Source organism: Trichogramma pretiosum, unplaced genomic scaffold, assembly GCF_000599845.2.
Source record: "Trichogramma pretiosum strain Unisexual culture from Peru unplaced genomic scaffold, Tpre_2.0 scaffold9, whole genome shotgun sequence".
NCBI lineage: Eukaryota > Metazoa > Arthropoda > Insecta > Hymenoptera > Trichogrammatidae > Trichogramma > Trichogramma pretiosum.
Window position 1 is genome coordinate 526,465 of NW_019641697.1, and position 16,697 is coordinate 543,161.

Genomic DNA, 16,697 nt, shown 5'->3' on the forward strand with positions numbered 1-16,697 from the left:
ATCATTACGTAACATTCCATAGAGCGCACGGCGGGCAATAACTTTCCTGATTATAAAAAACTTTGAGAAATTTTAGCCTTGCTCTGCTTAATCCTCCGGAATTATCACTGTAATTCTTTAACAAGTGCGAGTCGAGAGAATATTAGCTGTTCTCATTTAATGAAAAATTTCTCGAGAAATACGGTTTCAGTGAATAATGAGTAATTATTAAAGTTTAATTATCAATGCATCGAAGCTCTCACAAAATTCGGGCCGAACTTTCAAAGGTAAATTTCAATTATCACGATGCGGATGTATTTTTTGATGGGTTTCCCCTTTGACTTTTGCACATTTTTGCGAGTCGCGTCCATTCACCGCGTCATAATTCAGTACTTTTGAGGCAAAACAGCACAAAATCCCAAATGAAAGAAATGCTATTTTTCAATCCTCACGAAAAAAATGATCCTCTCCTCGCGTCATCAGTATAAATGCAGTAGGGCTGCGAGCGTAGAGAAAAAAGGCAGGGCGAAACAATAACTTTGTAAGAACATCCGCTTTTCTAAGCGCAATCCTCTCGACGCAACAGCAGCAGCAGCGGCAGTAGCAGCAGCGTGAAATTTAAATAAATTACGCTATCGTGCGCCTCGGTGTGCGTTATACATGTATACAGGCTCGCTCCAGTTGCACATTGTTTTGCGCGACTTCTAAGGATTCTATGTGTCTGTATGGCGGCACAACCAGACACGCACACTTTTTCTCTCTCTCCCTCCGTTTCTCTTCTTTTTTCTTCTCTCTCGTTTTTTTTGAAGTGAAAAAAAATAATCGAAACGTACCGGCGGAGATGCATTTTATTCCTTCGAGAATGAGAAAACCTCTTGAGCATCGGAGTCTTTTAGATATATCTTTGAGTGTCACGAGACTACCTTTTGGTGCTTTTGCTTTGGGCGTGTAAGGTCAGTCAGGGATGGAGAGGCGACGCCCTACTTTCCGAGTACACGGCATCGACTCGGCCCGACGCTGAGACGACGACTTATAGACTGCGCCGCGTGTACAGGTTTTCAGTTTTCACTGCCGCCACCGTCGTGTGCCGTCTGTGCATTTGATATTACTTATTCTTTTCGCTCTCTTATTCCACTCGAGAAAGGAAAAAGCTGCCTGTCCTCCTTGGGCTTTTATAATTTGAGCCAGTGGCCTCTCGGCCGCAAGCTGCAGCAGCAGTCCATTTTCTCTAACAACGCATTGTATTTTCGCGCCCGTAATTTTCGTCGAAACCGCGCCCTTTTTTCTTCAGCCGCGAGCTTCGAGCATCTTCGCATGCCGGATGAAAAGTTGAGATCGAAAACTAGTGGCAGAGATTTTTTCAGGATAAAACAAATACTAAATGGGATAAGTTTATAAGAGAGAGAGAGAGAGAGGGAGGGAGAGGAATAGAGAGTAGGAGAAGAGAGGGCATTACCTCTCACTGCTCTGATAAGTGCAAACTTTTATTTTCGCTCTATGGTGTATATGTATTTGACGAGTTTTGATTTTTTTTCCTCGCGTCTCTTTTTCTCGCTCGAGGGGAAGAATACGTTGGTTATTCTTTTTTTCTCGTCTCGCAGTTGTCCCGTTGAAAAGACTACGTGTTATACGGGTGCGGAGCAGCAGAGAGGAAGAAGCGGCTTTATCGAGTATTCCAAGTGCACGCGTGTAATATGCGACACGACTTATCCGGCTATCGAATCGGAATCGTAATCAAGAAAGCGCCTCGATGGCGAAATGGCGCTGCAATTGCGAGCTCGTGCGTATAATCTCTCGGGTTATGATTGTAAGTCATGCCGCTGCTGCTCCTCGGCTCTCGACTAATATGTGCTCGCTACGTGCAGTGTGCGGGTCGGTCGTCGTCGCGCCGCGCCGGAATTTCGAGAGTCGGATATGTGTACGGGTAGTATAAGCTCGGCTGCTTTTTGCCCGGACCATCAATCAATGGGGGAAACTACCCTGCGTGCTGCCGAGCCGAGCCACGCTCTCTATACACGGATACGCGCCAGATACTCCTCTCCAGGATCGAGTGAGTTACATAATCTTGGCGGCCGCTTGAGCCTGGTATAATCCTCGAATAATCCGGCCACGCGCGAGGAAAGCAGCTTCCGCGGCGTGTGCATAATTACGACGAGGAGAGCCCAACAAAATATACAAAGCGCGCGGCTATATACATGGCGGTGGCCTCTATATAATATATTTTAATACGTGCACGCGCCCGTGAGCGTTTAAATACGAATTTTCAATTGTATATGTGCGCGAAGGTGTGTGTGTGCGAGCAGCGGCTCGCGCGCGCGACGTTGCCTCCGCAATTCCCGGGCTTACATTGATTCTTGACCCAGAGGCGAACAGATAAGCTATCCCGCGCACGCCTTGACTATCTTTACGGCGAAAGGAGGATTACGTTCTATTGGATACACTGCCAGGCTGTGGGAGACAGAGAGAGAGCTTCGTGTTTATGTATGCTCGCGCGCGCGAGCCTGAGCTTTTAAGTAGTAAAATAAACGGCGATGCTCTATGTAAGCAAGTCCGGCGCAATCGCAAATTTGAATTTGGAATTTAATACTCGAAGCGAGGGCTGTTATTGCTCGGCAAACGTGCCAAAGGTAAGATAAATCGTCGACCAGTAGCAGCACATTGCATTACATCGACGCAGCGATCGAGAAGAAAAAAATGGCGTAAAAAGATCTCTTCGATGGACCTTTAACAAGACTCATTATGCTTGCGCGCAGCTCTCGCATCCGACGCGTGAATTGCCGAAGCGACGCGTAGCGTGTGCTACGTAAATACACGCGTCGTGTTCGCTGCATGTCGAGCTGTTATATGTGCCTTTGGCAGGCCTACAAAAGACCTGCCAAGCGCCTACGTATACGCAGACCTTAATTTGATCGGTCGCTCGTCGTCTGCTCTTCGTATATATGTGCTCTACGTGTGCTCGCCACCTCGTGTAATCGATTACCTGTAAGCTTGAAAAAAGACTGAACATTTTAGCCTTCGTTACTTGACCTCTGCATCTCGTTGCCAATATAAGAAGAAAATAAGCTCCACGAAAAAGTACGATATTTTTCTCTAAGGAAAATGAGTAGTTTACGATATTTAGCGTAGTATTCATCTCCCTCTTTCGAGCTATGTTTTACTAGCTGCGAAGTTGCGCGAGTATTTAGTCGCATATATAACGAATGAATATTATCTCTCGGTCAAAATACACACAAAAGTCCCGCTCCAATATGTCACACGAACGCGTAGACGCGTAGACTCGCTCGGACTGCGCTCGAATACGTATAGCCGCATGTCCAGCTCGCTCATCTCAGATATAGGAATAGTTATGAAACTTTATGAAATTTCATGAGACTCGAGTGCGGCAAGTTTCATTGATAGAAGGAGTAGATTTTAGAGTTGGTCGGGTCGCTTCGGCAACATATAATATTGATTCGTCGCCGTCGAGGACTCGTGTACGCGTGCGTTACCGCGTCATGCACTTTTCCATCTATCGGCTCGACTCTTTGGGATTTTTCTCCCAAAGATATACAGCGAGAGACAAACGTGGTGCTGGCCGAGAGACGTACTACAAGCAACATTAGCGCGTCCGACTGCGAACGTGTGCAGCAGCCGATTCGAGCCGAGTCGCAAAACTCGAAACTAAACAACTGCAGCCCGCGAGTGCAAACTAAATCCTTGGAGTTGAAAACTTTGCAGCTGCCGCTGCTGCTGTATACCGGGGCGGACTGGCAGTTGGCGCTCGTCATCGTAAACGTTAACGTACTTGATACGCGTGTGCTTCAATCGCTGCCCTTATATCCTAGCCTCGAAGCATGTATAATATGAGAAACAATGCGGCGTAATCCGGAGCAGTGCAACGTTGATTATTCGCCTCGCCAACTCGGACAATAAACGCAGTGGTAGCTCGCAGCTCTAATACGTCCCGGGCTTGGCTTTAAAAATTCAACGCGAGATTCTATCCGTTCGATCGGTTGGCGCGTGCAATTGCGTCGTCGTCGTCGTCGTCTTAGCTGCTGCTGCAACTCGCAATCGTTCCAGCTAAATTAATTGTCCGTATTATTTTCTAGGCGCAAATGCGATTTCTCGTGGCAGCCGAGCTAAGTCACTGGGCGATCTCTCATATTTTATTTACGAATTTTCAACTGTCGGCTCAAAGTTTTAGATTATTGAATTGTAATCGGATCTCAAATTACAAACGGCTCCCAGCTCGAACGAGAGCACACGAATCGCTCCTTTCACGAGCATATTCCACCCACGTATATAGAGTAAGCTCTCTCCTGCGAGCGTGAGGAGCTATATCGTATGCTGATTTTCTTCGCTGCGCACTAATAGCTGGCTAGCAGGCTGCGATCGCGAGCTTTGCATTTTTGGCCATAAAATCGCGTGCCCGGTTCCTTTTGATTGGGAGTAATGTCGAAGAATTACACCTTATAAACGTATCGATCGCCGTTCGGCAGCGCCAATGCCAAGAAAAAGAAGGATCGAGGCAATAGCGTACAGAGACTACTGGTGCTGGCTCAACGGCATTATCAAAGGCTTTGGGCGACGCCGAGTCCCTTGGCAAGGAAGTACAAAAGCTCGGCGTAGCTAGCTGCGATCGTTCCGAGGGAGAAATTTCCCCGACCGTGTATTATATGGACAAAGTGTACCAGCTGCATGCAGCAGGATCGCTAGTTTGTGCTTGTCGGACGAAGAAAAGGAGGAGTCGTGCAAGCTGTATCGGCGCGGGGGTTTTGTGCGAGAACGAACGAACTTGCCCTTCAGCCAATTATCAATAGTGCGCTCGCGACGACGACGCATACCGAATTACGGAATTCGCTCTACGTGTTTCGGTGTCACGACGAGACTCGCGCGCATCGCCAAAATTAAATATATCGCCGAATATCATCGGATTACGACTGCAGTCGAGATTTTTTCAGCGTCTATTAAAAAAGAACAGATCAAAATGTACGCGTTAAAAATAGGAAGAAGAAGATGCCATCGTAGCGAGTCTGCTCGAGCTCGAGGCTCTGCTATTATGTATGAATATTTACTGTAATACGCCACTATAGCTTATAGAGTAAATGCACTCGGCGGCGGGACTTTTGTAACGAAATACTCTTTCATGAAAATGCTCGAGTTGTTGCTCTATCTCGAGCTCTTCCGGCCCGGCATTCTCACTCTCGCGCTCTGTATATGCGTAGGCGAGGCTTTTATAACGAGTTTTCCGTCGCACACGGCCTGAATGGCAACCCGAGAACTTGACTGCTTCCTTGCAGAGCGACTATAACGGCGCGCGGCAGTTTTGGGCTGCTTCGCGATATACCTGTCGCAATGTCGTATCTGTATTCCGCATCGCGCGGGCGGTGGGCTGAAAAATTGACACAAAAACCCCGCGCGTGCGAGCGAGAATACGCGGAGAACTTGCAGCTTGACACGGATGGAAATATTAATTATCCTCGCGACTGCGGTCAACTCGTCTTCCTTCAGAATTTTAACCGTACGTCAGTTGTAAACAGCCGAGTTACAAACTATTTTACCAGGCTTTTCAATGCCGCATAACCGAGAATAAATGTAGATAATCGAGGCAATGGAGGTACTGCTCGCACAAAATGGAATCTATCGTTCGCGCAAGAGGGAGAGAGAATGTAGGCTATTCCATGTATGTACACGCCAGAGGGAGCGTCGCAGCTATGGATAATTATCTGAATCTCGTATTGCTAAGTCGCATAAATGCATCGCAAAGTTTGCGGGGAGCCAAGTTCATTACGGGGATGACGAATGAAAGACTCGCGCGCCGCATTCAAACGAGAAATACGATAACGCGAGCAAGCTCCAAAGAGCTCCAAAGAGAAACATACGGTTTTATCATCGGATTTCAGTATGTATGTTCTCGAAAAATGCAACAACAAAAAAAGCAGCGACACATACACGCGCAAAAAGAAAAATAGAGAAAAAGGATAACGTAAAAAATGCGTACGGTACGTGGAAAATTGGGCAAAATTCGCCTGCACTACATCCTTTCCGCAATGTAATGATATCGATTCGAGCCAATAACATAAATTACCAAAGTCAATGGCTATATCCATTGAAATTGACTGCGACGTCGTGTTTTCCTCCTCCTCTTCCCTTCTGGCCTTTCGAACGGTTCGGCGGGATCGTGTTTAGTATAACGTGCCGTGTGCCAGACCAAAAAAGGGGCGTACGAGAGAGAGAGAGAGAGAGAGAGAGAAAGAGAGATACACGCAACAACAACAACGGCGTGCGCATCAGCGCAGAAAAGAAAAGCAAAGCCAAAGCAGAAATCTATATCACTCGCACCGGCGCTCCGAGACAATTATTCCCGGGGCTTTTGCAGATACAGTCGCGCAGACCGGCTGGCAGGATAGGCAATTACAAAACAAGGCCGCAGCCGCACTCGAGCTCTCTTGAAATTATTATTATTATCATTATTATTATTATTTGTGCGGGAGTGGCGAATATTGCCTATTGCGGTGGGGCAGAAATTTCGTAGCGTCGAGAGACAATGCCGATTGTCTGATTAGCGAGTAATCGACTAAAAAGTTTTCCAACAGCGCCAAATTACGATCCCTTCTTATTCGTTCTTTTTTTCCTTTTATTAGCTAGGCGAGCGCCATGGCAAAGAGGACAATTAGCCGCACGTATTCGAGGGCTTCCAAGCGGCTGTATAAATATCGCTTTTCTCTCCTGATTTAAAGGACGAACGAGTGTTGTTTTCCATTCGCACGAGCTAAACTCGTTATAATAGCGGCTCTTATCAAAATGCAAAATGTCATTCAAGTTGGATGTTGGCCGGATCCTGGAGCGCGCGGATGATGACTACCTACTGCGAGAGAGAAGGAGAAAGTGTGCATAACTTCGTTGCGGATAACTGCAGTTTGAATAAGTCGTTGTTGAGATTACAATTCTAAAGTCTATGGGTATCAGAGTGTGGAGGTTAACTTATATAATATAATAATGATCATCAGTGCAGCTCGGAAAGCTTCCTACTTAGGAAACTCCATTGTATCTCTGACAATTATATATTTAACTTCGCAATGCGTTCAAGATTATTCCCCTCTTCAATTCCGATCCCGAGACTCGACTTTTTCCTAATTGCCCGATGTCAATGGAAATACATCATCTATGTATAATGTATGAACATGTTTGCGCGAAAACCTGTTGAATGTATGTGTGTATTGGTGTTTGCTTGTATCTCTGCTCAGGAAAGTCATTATAGATTTTCCAAGTTAACCAGCATATTATACCAGCCCAACGAAATAATCCCTTGGCGCATTTCCGCTCATTAAAGACTGACCATACAAACACCGAGGGCTAAAGGCAAACTCTCTTCGATAAATAATGCCTTTTCCTATTCGATAAAAAATAAGCCTGTACAGAGCCTTCAGCCTCGTTAATATTCATAAAAAGTGGGCGCGTACAACTTGTGCGTATATAAGAGAAAGAGAGAGCTGAAAATGAGATTTTAACGAGCTTTAAATGTTTCACGTATATGGAACGCGTTTATATTAATCGAATAATTGAGATAGAAAACTGAAAGTTCAGCTCGATAAGTAGAATAAATTGTAGCAACTTATTTTTAATCGACCCTACGAGTACTGCAAGCGACGAGCTGAGTGAAAGTTATTAGATTACAGATGCATAAAATTAAAACATTATTCACCGAGCACGCAACGCCTCTAAATTTTGCCTTTTTTTGCCATTTCAAGCTCGCAATATCATCGTTTGCTTGGATATTTCAAAGTTCTGAGCAAGATTTGATCTGCAGTAATTAATGATCTTGTGGCAATTTATAACGCACGAGAAGATATTGGAGACTCGAATATTCGCAACTTTGATGGTAACGCGACACACAGCAGCTGATCAATTTACAAACATGTGTATATACCTGAACTTGCCGCATAAAACGACCACCGTGTTTGCCTCTGCTGCACTTAACATCCTACTTGAAATAATTTGCTTATATTTTAAACGATAATCTCCACTGGTTTGATTTTATTTTTTACCAACAGTCCTTACGACAATATAGCACAACATAAATATAGATCTTCTTCTTATTCAATTACAATATACACACGAAACATTAATTAATGAAAACTTTTACTTTTTATTTCGTTCATTTTCATGAAATTTTATCTTAAATTAATCTAGTTGGATCGTAAAATGCCTTTGTTACTTCTTTAGGCACGTCATATAATGTTTTTTCTTACCTACACCATAAAATAGAAGTTTTGGTTCGATTTGAAGGTTTGGTTTGCCTATAGTATTTAAAACTAAACAAATACTATTAGTTTCAAGCTCATATCGAAAATCATACAATGAAAATTTTCTACGTAAACTGAATCGTAATATAATAGCAAACAGACTAGGAACAGCTTGATTTTGAGCTTTCTATCTGTTTTCTAAATAATCAACGCTATAGCTAGCTGTTCCGCGATTCAGGAGATGATAAAGATTTTATATCTATAGCACGAGCTATTTCTGTTGGAACCGGAGCACTTTGCCAAGAATAATTTCTGTAGTGGCAGATAATAAATCTTTAAGCAATTCAAATTTTGGAACAAATCAACTTTCAATATTACGTGTAAGTTGTACTTTTTGTAAGAGATATCAAGATGAAAAACTGTCATTTATTAAGGTTCAATATTTGAATTATAATCTTTATAATATAATAAAATATTCAGTTTGTATACTTAATAAACCATTTTTTTGCTATAATTCTTTTTTTATTTTATTATAAAACTACGAGAGTGCGACTTTTAGATATTTTCGATGAGTACGTGGTTCAAATTTCGAACGATTGCGCTCAGAAGCTTTTGAGAAAAATGTGATCGAAAATTTCATGGCATTAAAGTACATTGTAAATATTTAAAATGTTTTCCTTAAATGCATTTTTCTCGCAAGCTTCTAAACAAAATCGTTTGAAATTTGCACCACTTATAAAAAAAACCATAAAAAATGCATTCATACAGTTTTTGAAGAAGATTAAAATAACAAGAGCTAAAACCGTTTAATTAAGTCGATCGGTAACATAGGTGATTCGGTGTCACCTCAAATTTTAGCCGGATATAAACAATTGAAAAGCCAAAGAAGCAGCGAAGCGCAGTTAACGATTTCTTGCTCAGCTCGCCATTTGATATAAAATTTGGGAAAATCGCGCGCTCTAGCATGAGCAAGAGGATTACATTTTCATATGCTGCACATAATGTACGTGTGTGCACAGAGGAATATAATCGCGATAAAAAGTATAAGGAATAAGGCTATGCAAGTCGATTCTAATAAACAATGTTGCCGTTAAAGCTCGGGCTTGAGTAAATATATGAGCTTGATTTATGTATGTTTGCACGATAAAAACGATATTGAAATTAACATTTCTCTATGAAATATGTTAGCTTCGTAAGCCACCGAATACCTGGGTTGCTTTTTCAAAGAAGCGCGAAAATGTGATTTACGGTGATTATATACGCTGTTGCAAAAACGTTTGAGGGGCTAAAATTGAGAAGGCAGAAGGTAATTACAGGTAACAGGTTGAGGCTGATAAGGTGTGGAGGGATGATAAAAAATTCTAACGGCTTTTCTGCAATTCGTTACCTCGCGCGCGACAAGTCGATATCGATCGATCGCTGGCTCGGCTCTGGCTGCAGCCTCGCAGATCTTTATTCAAGTCACGTACAGGATCACTTATTTCCGGGAGCGGTGGTATGCGCGCCAAAGACTCTCTTTTGCGATTCTATATGTATACGCGTGTACAAGCTAGGATACATGGAAATTCGCACCATTAAAGATGCGAAAATTCCATTATTCGCTGCAGGTTGCGCCCTCGAGTGAGAAAAATTCGGCTACGCTTCTATGCACGCGTCAGTTGCATCGAGCCAGAGATGATGTCTGTTTCTTAAATTTTGCGATTGATTACGTGTCACAAGTACGAACACATCTATTTGTTGTTTTATTTTACTCGGCGATGGAGATAGGAATGTCGATTTTATGCAGGACGTGATGTCGAGTCTACGCAGATAATCAGCAAACGTATTTCAGAAAGATAACTGATGATGTGTGGCTTTTCCATAGAAAAAAATACTTTCGCGGAATAAAAGGCTTGAGATATCGAGATTAAAATAAATAAAAATATATAGCAAATGGAACAGGGAACAATTTTTAAATAGATAAAATTTAGATGTGTCAATTACAATTGTCATCCTAGTTATTCATTTTTTTATAGTTATTTCGTGTTTTTAAAAACGGATAACTTGAAAAAAGTTAACAAAAACTGTGATATTTGCATATTTTCGACATCGCTGGAGTAGCGTTTATAAATTATTAAGAATTAAATAGAGCTCGCGTTGACAACTCGCATCAAAACGGAAATTATATGCAACGCTGAAAAAGACGAGATGATTTCGCTCTGCTCTAATTTAACGTTAAAATCTTTGAGCGTAACGTAAAGAGAAAACCTGCAAGAGTTCTTTGACGCGTTGATCCACGCTTTTTATTTATTTAATTTTTTTTCTTTTGCTTTATTTTATCCGCAACGCACCAAAAGTTACCAAAAGAAATGTTAAATCTTCTTTACGAGTTTTCTAAAATATTACAAAAATTGCTAAAAATTTTTTGTTTACCTCGTTTGCTCGAGAAAATTTTTTAAATATTTAGAAATATTAAAAAATCAACAGGCAAAATATTAAAGCTAATACAAGTTATTAAGTAGATTCACAGAAACAATTGTCAAACGTTTCAAGATAGTTCTTGAAATTCAGTACTAACAACAATTGTTAACGATCTTAAAAAGAAAAAAATTTTAGGTCCCAATGTAAGTATTGTTTAATTTATTGATTTATAATAATATTTGATAATTGTAATTATGTTTTTACGTATGAAGAAAGCCTACTCTTACGTAGAAGTATTAATTAAAACGTTAAATAAAATAATTATAATACGTGTAATAACTATGATAGTGCAAGTTAATTAATTTTTATTTTTACGGTTGATATTTGTATTACATGCTACAAATCGACTGTTTCATTTATGAGACTTTTCTATGACTGCAATAAAAAGACAGTAAAAGTGTCAGTATACCAATAAAGGCTGCAATTTCATTTCTTCAAAGGGTCAGTTGAACTTACGAATCAAAAAAGTAACTGGAAAATAAGAAATGGAAATAATGAAAATATTAGATCGAACGAAGGACGTAGGTTATACGTTGAACATGAAATGTTATACGATAAGAATAATAAGAAAAATGATATTTCGAGGCCAATGCAAGAGCAGCGAGCACAAGAGGAGTTGCAGAGTCAATGGAAAAACGAAAGTCCTCGTGGCAGTGCGCAGAATATAAGACTCGGGACGGATACGCGAAAAAGTTAATTCGCGGCTGTTTATGCGTAAAATTTACGCATGGATTGTCGAGGCCTCGGGAAGAGCAGCACGTCGATACAGGTCGTTGAACAAAAGATGTCTAGGTGTTCGCGAGCATCGCGTCGAGTATTCGCGCGCTCATCAAACATAGTAGCTCATTCATCACGTAGTCGCAGCAGCGAAATGATTCATTATCCGTAATTAAACTCGCGTAGAGAGAGAGAGACGAGTGCACCCTTCACCCCCCCCCCCATGAAATGTTTACGTGGCTCCGAGAGCAAGTACATAGTATGCGTGCGCCGGGGTATAACGAAGTTTCCATACTGCGCCGCGCGCGAGAGCGAGTTACGCTCGAGACTATAGATCGTACACACATTTGCGAAAGAGCATCTGCGCGCCAGCGTCTCGGCTCTTAATTCCCAATGCAGAGCGAGCAGCGCGGAATATACATCTCTATTCGGTTCGAGAGCAGCAGCAGTAGAAGCAGCAGGGAGAGGAACGTGCGTGGAAGAAATCGCGCGCGGTAGCGACAAATCCCACAAGGGATCGTTTCTCGCGGCTTGGCGCGCCGTGGAATAATTAATTCTTGCCCCCCCCCCCCCCTTCAGCCCCCCTCCCGCGACGTCGTAAATCAGACAGCGGTGCAGTGCGCGCCTTTATGTAGCCGTTGCCTGCTAGCGCCACCAACGACGTTAATCATACTTACCTTTATCGGCCACGTGAGATGCCGGCTAATTCGAGCCTGTAAGTATACTCGCGCCTGATTTCTCCGGCTCTCTTTCTCGTATATTTTGTATCGGATGCGGCGCTCTTTCTCTGACGCGCGCACGGGTTTTATTTCGAGGCTGAATAAAACCTCGCGAATATCGACGAGTTCGCCTGCATTTTTATGAATATTGATGAAGTTATATCTGCTGCCTGCGCGCTGCGACGAAAATACGGTAAAAAACTTTCATCAATTTTTAATAACGAGCCGGTGCGCGCGCGCGAGTAACTTTATTTTTTGATACAAACACACGGAGTAACAGTGGCGGGGCGCGTAAAACTCGAGCTCGCGATTTTCATATGTATATATCTTAGATATACGACTTTTGTGGAATTGTTAAAATATTCCACTTTTTTGCTCCGAGAGCACTCGGAGAGCAGCGACTGCGCGCTTATATACACACGCATAGTAAAAAGAAAACATCGCCAGATGAGTTATATAACATATTCTCTTTTACATTTGATCAAAGTTTGCGGCAAGACGAGTTGCTTTTGCGTCCGCGCACACGCGCGCGCGAGTAAATATAATGCAGATGGCAGCTGTAGAGTCCCCGCAACCGCAGAGTTTCTAGCTCCCAATGTAAACAGAGCAGGTTGCGCGCCGTGTTTTTTAACATTGCCGTTCTTACGTCGAGCAATTATTTTTCGCTTGGACAATTACTCGTGTTCGGTGATACTTTTTTGCTCTCTCTCGAGGTGTATTCAAAAACGACGCACGCGGATGATTTTTAGCCGGTATCGCGAACGTTGGCGTTTACTTTGCAAATTTCTTTGTGCTCCCTCGAAAGCTCTTTCTGCACAACTGCGTGCACCGATTACTAATCTTTTATCGAATTTCTGCATCGCTTTTCCGACAGCATTCATGCCTAGAGGCATTTTGTATCGTAGTTATATTTGCGTTTAGATTTTTTCCCTATAACAACAAAGCTGTCATTCACGATATTTTTTACTTCAAAATTTCCAGCTCTTACTGTTTTAGTAGCACATCGGTTGGAAATGAAGTTTTCAAGTTTTTTGTCTCCTATTTAGACTTGAAACGATTTCTTAAAAATACCAAAACAAACAGTAGAAGCTTTTAAGCTTAGCGCTAAAGAGTCCTCTGGCAGTTACTGTATACGTTCTGTCTTTGACGCGATAATCTTCATAATTGCACAGTACATTTATACGTAAGCAACATGCGGGTGCGTATAAGAGCGATTTTTTCAAATGCCTCCGAGGATTCTGAGTGAAATTCGACGCGTTTGAAATTCGATGCCGATGTTGCGCATTCTACCACCGTGCCGTTCCTCGATAAGAGAATAAAAAAGAAAAAAAACCGAAGGAGGAAAGCTGAAAAAATGCTCTCTTCTCACTCACCGCAGAGAAGAATAAGAAGCGAGCAGCCAAACGAAAATACGTTTCCCCTCCCAAAGGAGGCTAAAGAAAGTGGCAAAAAGGAAAGCTACACGTTATATGTATATAAACGCAAGCAACGAGCGAAAAAGGTTGGACGCTGGCAAGAGGACAGTGAGAGCAACAGAATGGAAACAATACGTCTTACTCTTTATTTCTCAAAGGCGAGTAAATCACCGTAAGACAACTCGTTCTCCTCTCCTCTCTTTTTCTCTGCATTTCAGTGAGTGAGTGTGTACATAGAGGGGGAGAGTATTTATGTACACGGACAGAGTCGCAGGCGAAACACGCAAGACGAGGAATTAAATACAGTTAGAGCAAAGTAGGAGCCTATATATACTGGATAATCTCATGAAATATATTTATGAAGGTATGTACAGCTGGTGTAGGATTTATTACGCGTTGCAGCTGTGTGTGTGTGTGTGTGTGCACGTGGACGAGCAGACCTACCCTCGAGGCTCCCAAATAAATGTTGAATTAAGAGACTCTGCGTCAATTAACAATGCTGCAGAAGAGAAGGTCGTTGAAACTTTTCGAGGAAATTTTTTACGACTAGTTGCATAAAAATTTTACTATATAGTCAAAGATGATATCTGTAAAATAAACAACCTGTACGCTGCTGGATTTTTTTACGAAGCTATGATATTTTTTACAGACCAGCCGGAAAAAGGGGATTTGAGGAGATGATAATGTTGGAAAAGTAGGAGCGGTGCTACGCCGCGTGCATTACCGCACAGGATTTTACTGGGATAGCTATAGAGAGCCGTGCACTGTAAAAGCAGACTCTCGCGCGCGCACTGCTAGCTGGCACTGGCCAATCACTGTATTATTGTTTGAATCTGCCGAGGTACAAAGGCCAGAAGTAACAATTGTACCATTGATTATCCATACCCTCGCTCGAGATCGATGAATGTAATTCCATGTGGTCAGAAAATTAAAATTTTCTGTCGGTGCAGAAACAGTACAGGAATTTCTGACGAAATGAAAAGTAGTAAGTAGTCAAGATCGAGTTTAGTCGGGCACAGCATCTATTTAAATTTCGCGCAAATAAAATGAGCAAAATCAAGCCTCCATAACATCGGGCGAGCAGGACGCAATTAATCATACGGACTTACCGACGACCTCGAGCCTGAGAAAGATACTCGTGGGTGGGTGAGTGGAAACTTGGCACTCGTACAGTCCGGCGTCTCGCAGCTGCACGTACTTGATTTCCAACGTCCAGTCCTCGCTGTGGTGAAAGTGACGAGCCTGGAAGCGCTCGTCGCTCGCGTACGTCTGCAGGCCGACGGTCAGCAGCTCGCGCTGATCTTTCTTCCGGCGGATCCACGTCACCTGCAACGAACGCACATTCGTTTTATTTATTATCAACTAATAGGAGAAATGGATTCGCGCGCAAAGCTCGAATTATTTACCATTACGGGGAGAATTGAATTTTTTACGACGTCGCGTGCAAAAAAAGCAGCTTTCTCCGACAAATATTATTTCTATTAAATTTGAACAAAAAAAGGGAAAAATAAATGTTTATAAGTTGGTTTCTTTTTTAGCGCAAAAAAATCTATATATATATATACATATAAGCCGATTGCATTTTCATGAATTTTGCAGTAGGGGAAAGTATGACAAACAGCCTGGCTGGCGCGCCGTTAGAAATGGTTACTGCACAGCCGTGGCGAAAAATTTACAAAAAATACTGGACGCTCCGGTCCCTTGGCAGCATTTACATTATATACTGTATTGTACACTGGCGCGAGCGTACGCACCCGCGCGCAGAAAAGAACGATCCAGACCTGTCTCATAAATGTTACGAATGTGTCAGACGAGTGTGAATACCCGCTTCGTGCACTAACGCGCGGCAACGCTGATGATGAAACGGCGTTGAAATTTCTTTTTTTTTCCCCTAGTATATGCATCATACATCGCGACACAGTTCGTGAATGAGAGAGAGAGACATATTTTGTTTTACTTCAAGTTCTGGTGGATTTTTTCGGAAAAGTCTACATCGATTCGTGATTCGAATCATTCGATTCGTCGACTATGTAATTTAATGCCAATTCGATATGTCATATTAATTAACAAAAATCATGATTAGCTCGTATCAATTCTGCTTACGGCTATATATTGTATTCGTATAATTACGTTCCGATCATTAACGTTAAGCATTGACCACGGATGCATTGCTTACAGGTAGCTCGGCGAAAATAGAGAAACAAATTAGCTGCTAAATAGAGAATGATGGTATATCTCTGGAAAATCGTTTCGATATTTCGCATGTGGGGTATTAAAACATTCGAAGCGGCGGATTAAAACGCGCTTGCCCGTGAAATAACATGCTTCTATTTTCTTAAAATCACGCTGGCGCACAGAACCGAAAACATTGACTCGACCGATTAAAAATATCGTTTCGATTGCCTGGCTCTTTCCTCGCAGCAATTTGTTTGAGCAAAGGTAAATTTTCCACTCTCCAACTACATACGTACGCACATCTAAGTACTTGTCCAAAGTCGCTTGCTTCGGAAAGCTTTGACGTCGATGTCGTCGTCGTAGTCGCGGCACCGCCGATTTAAGTATACGTACACACACACACACACTTACACTCACACACTCAGCCCTACACTATATGCTTACTTAATTTGGGCCACGGAACTCCTCCATCCCGTATTTACCGTGGGCTAAAATCGTTGACGTACTTTCAAGCAGTGAAAGTGCCATACATACGCGGCGTACACGTCGCTTTGTGGTTGCCGAAAGTTTCAGTTATATGTCTATAGATATGAAGTACCATAGGCTTTGATTACTTTCTCACGAAAGACGAGAGGTAATTCAGCTCAAAGCTAAGTGCGATTTATATTCGTTATTGTTACTACATGTACTTTCAAAAGGGCTGGATCAATTTTGCACGATCGCCGGGGATCGATTCTCGTCGTTTCGAATTACCTAATACGAGTCTCGATAAACCCCATTAATGTCTCCAAAAATCCATCGAATTCCCGAGCTCAATTTGCGCGTATTTAATATATCGTGTAAATAAAAGAATCCAATTTAAAAGCTAGAAACTCTCTGTATTTCTCCTCTGTCCTCTGCGCACGCTCTGAATAACAAGATAATTAAGCATGTTCGAGACTAGATACATAAACCAATAAAAATAACTGCTATATACATTTTGTATATAGCAGTAAAATTTTTCCATT

The 16,697-nt window shown here is 42.3% G+C and overlaps 1 protein-coding gene across 2 annotated transcripts in view; it reads right to left on the reverse strand.

Moving 5' to 3' along the window:
* Window positions 1-16,697, reverse strand: part of LOC106651302 — a 77,809-nt gene that overhangs the window by 7,380 nt on the left and 53,732 nt on the right. For both annotated transcript variants that reach the window (XM_023462204.1, XM_023462203.1), the window contains one exon: window positions 14,625-14,841. In XM_023462204.1, coding sequence (XP_023317972.1) covers window positions 14,625-14,841 — 217 coding nt within the window. The remainder of the gene's footprint in view (window positions 1-14,624; window positions 14,842-16,697) is intronic.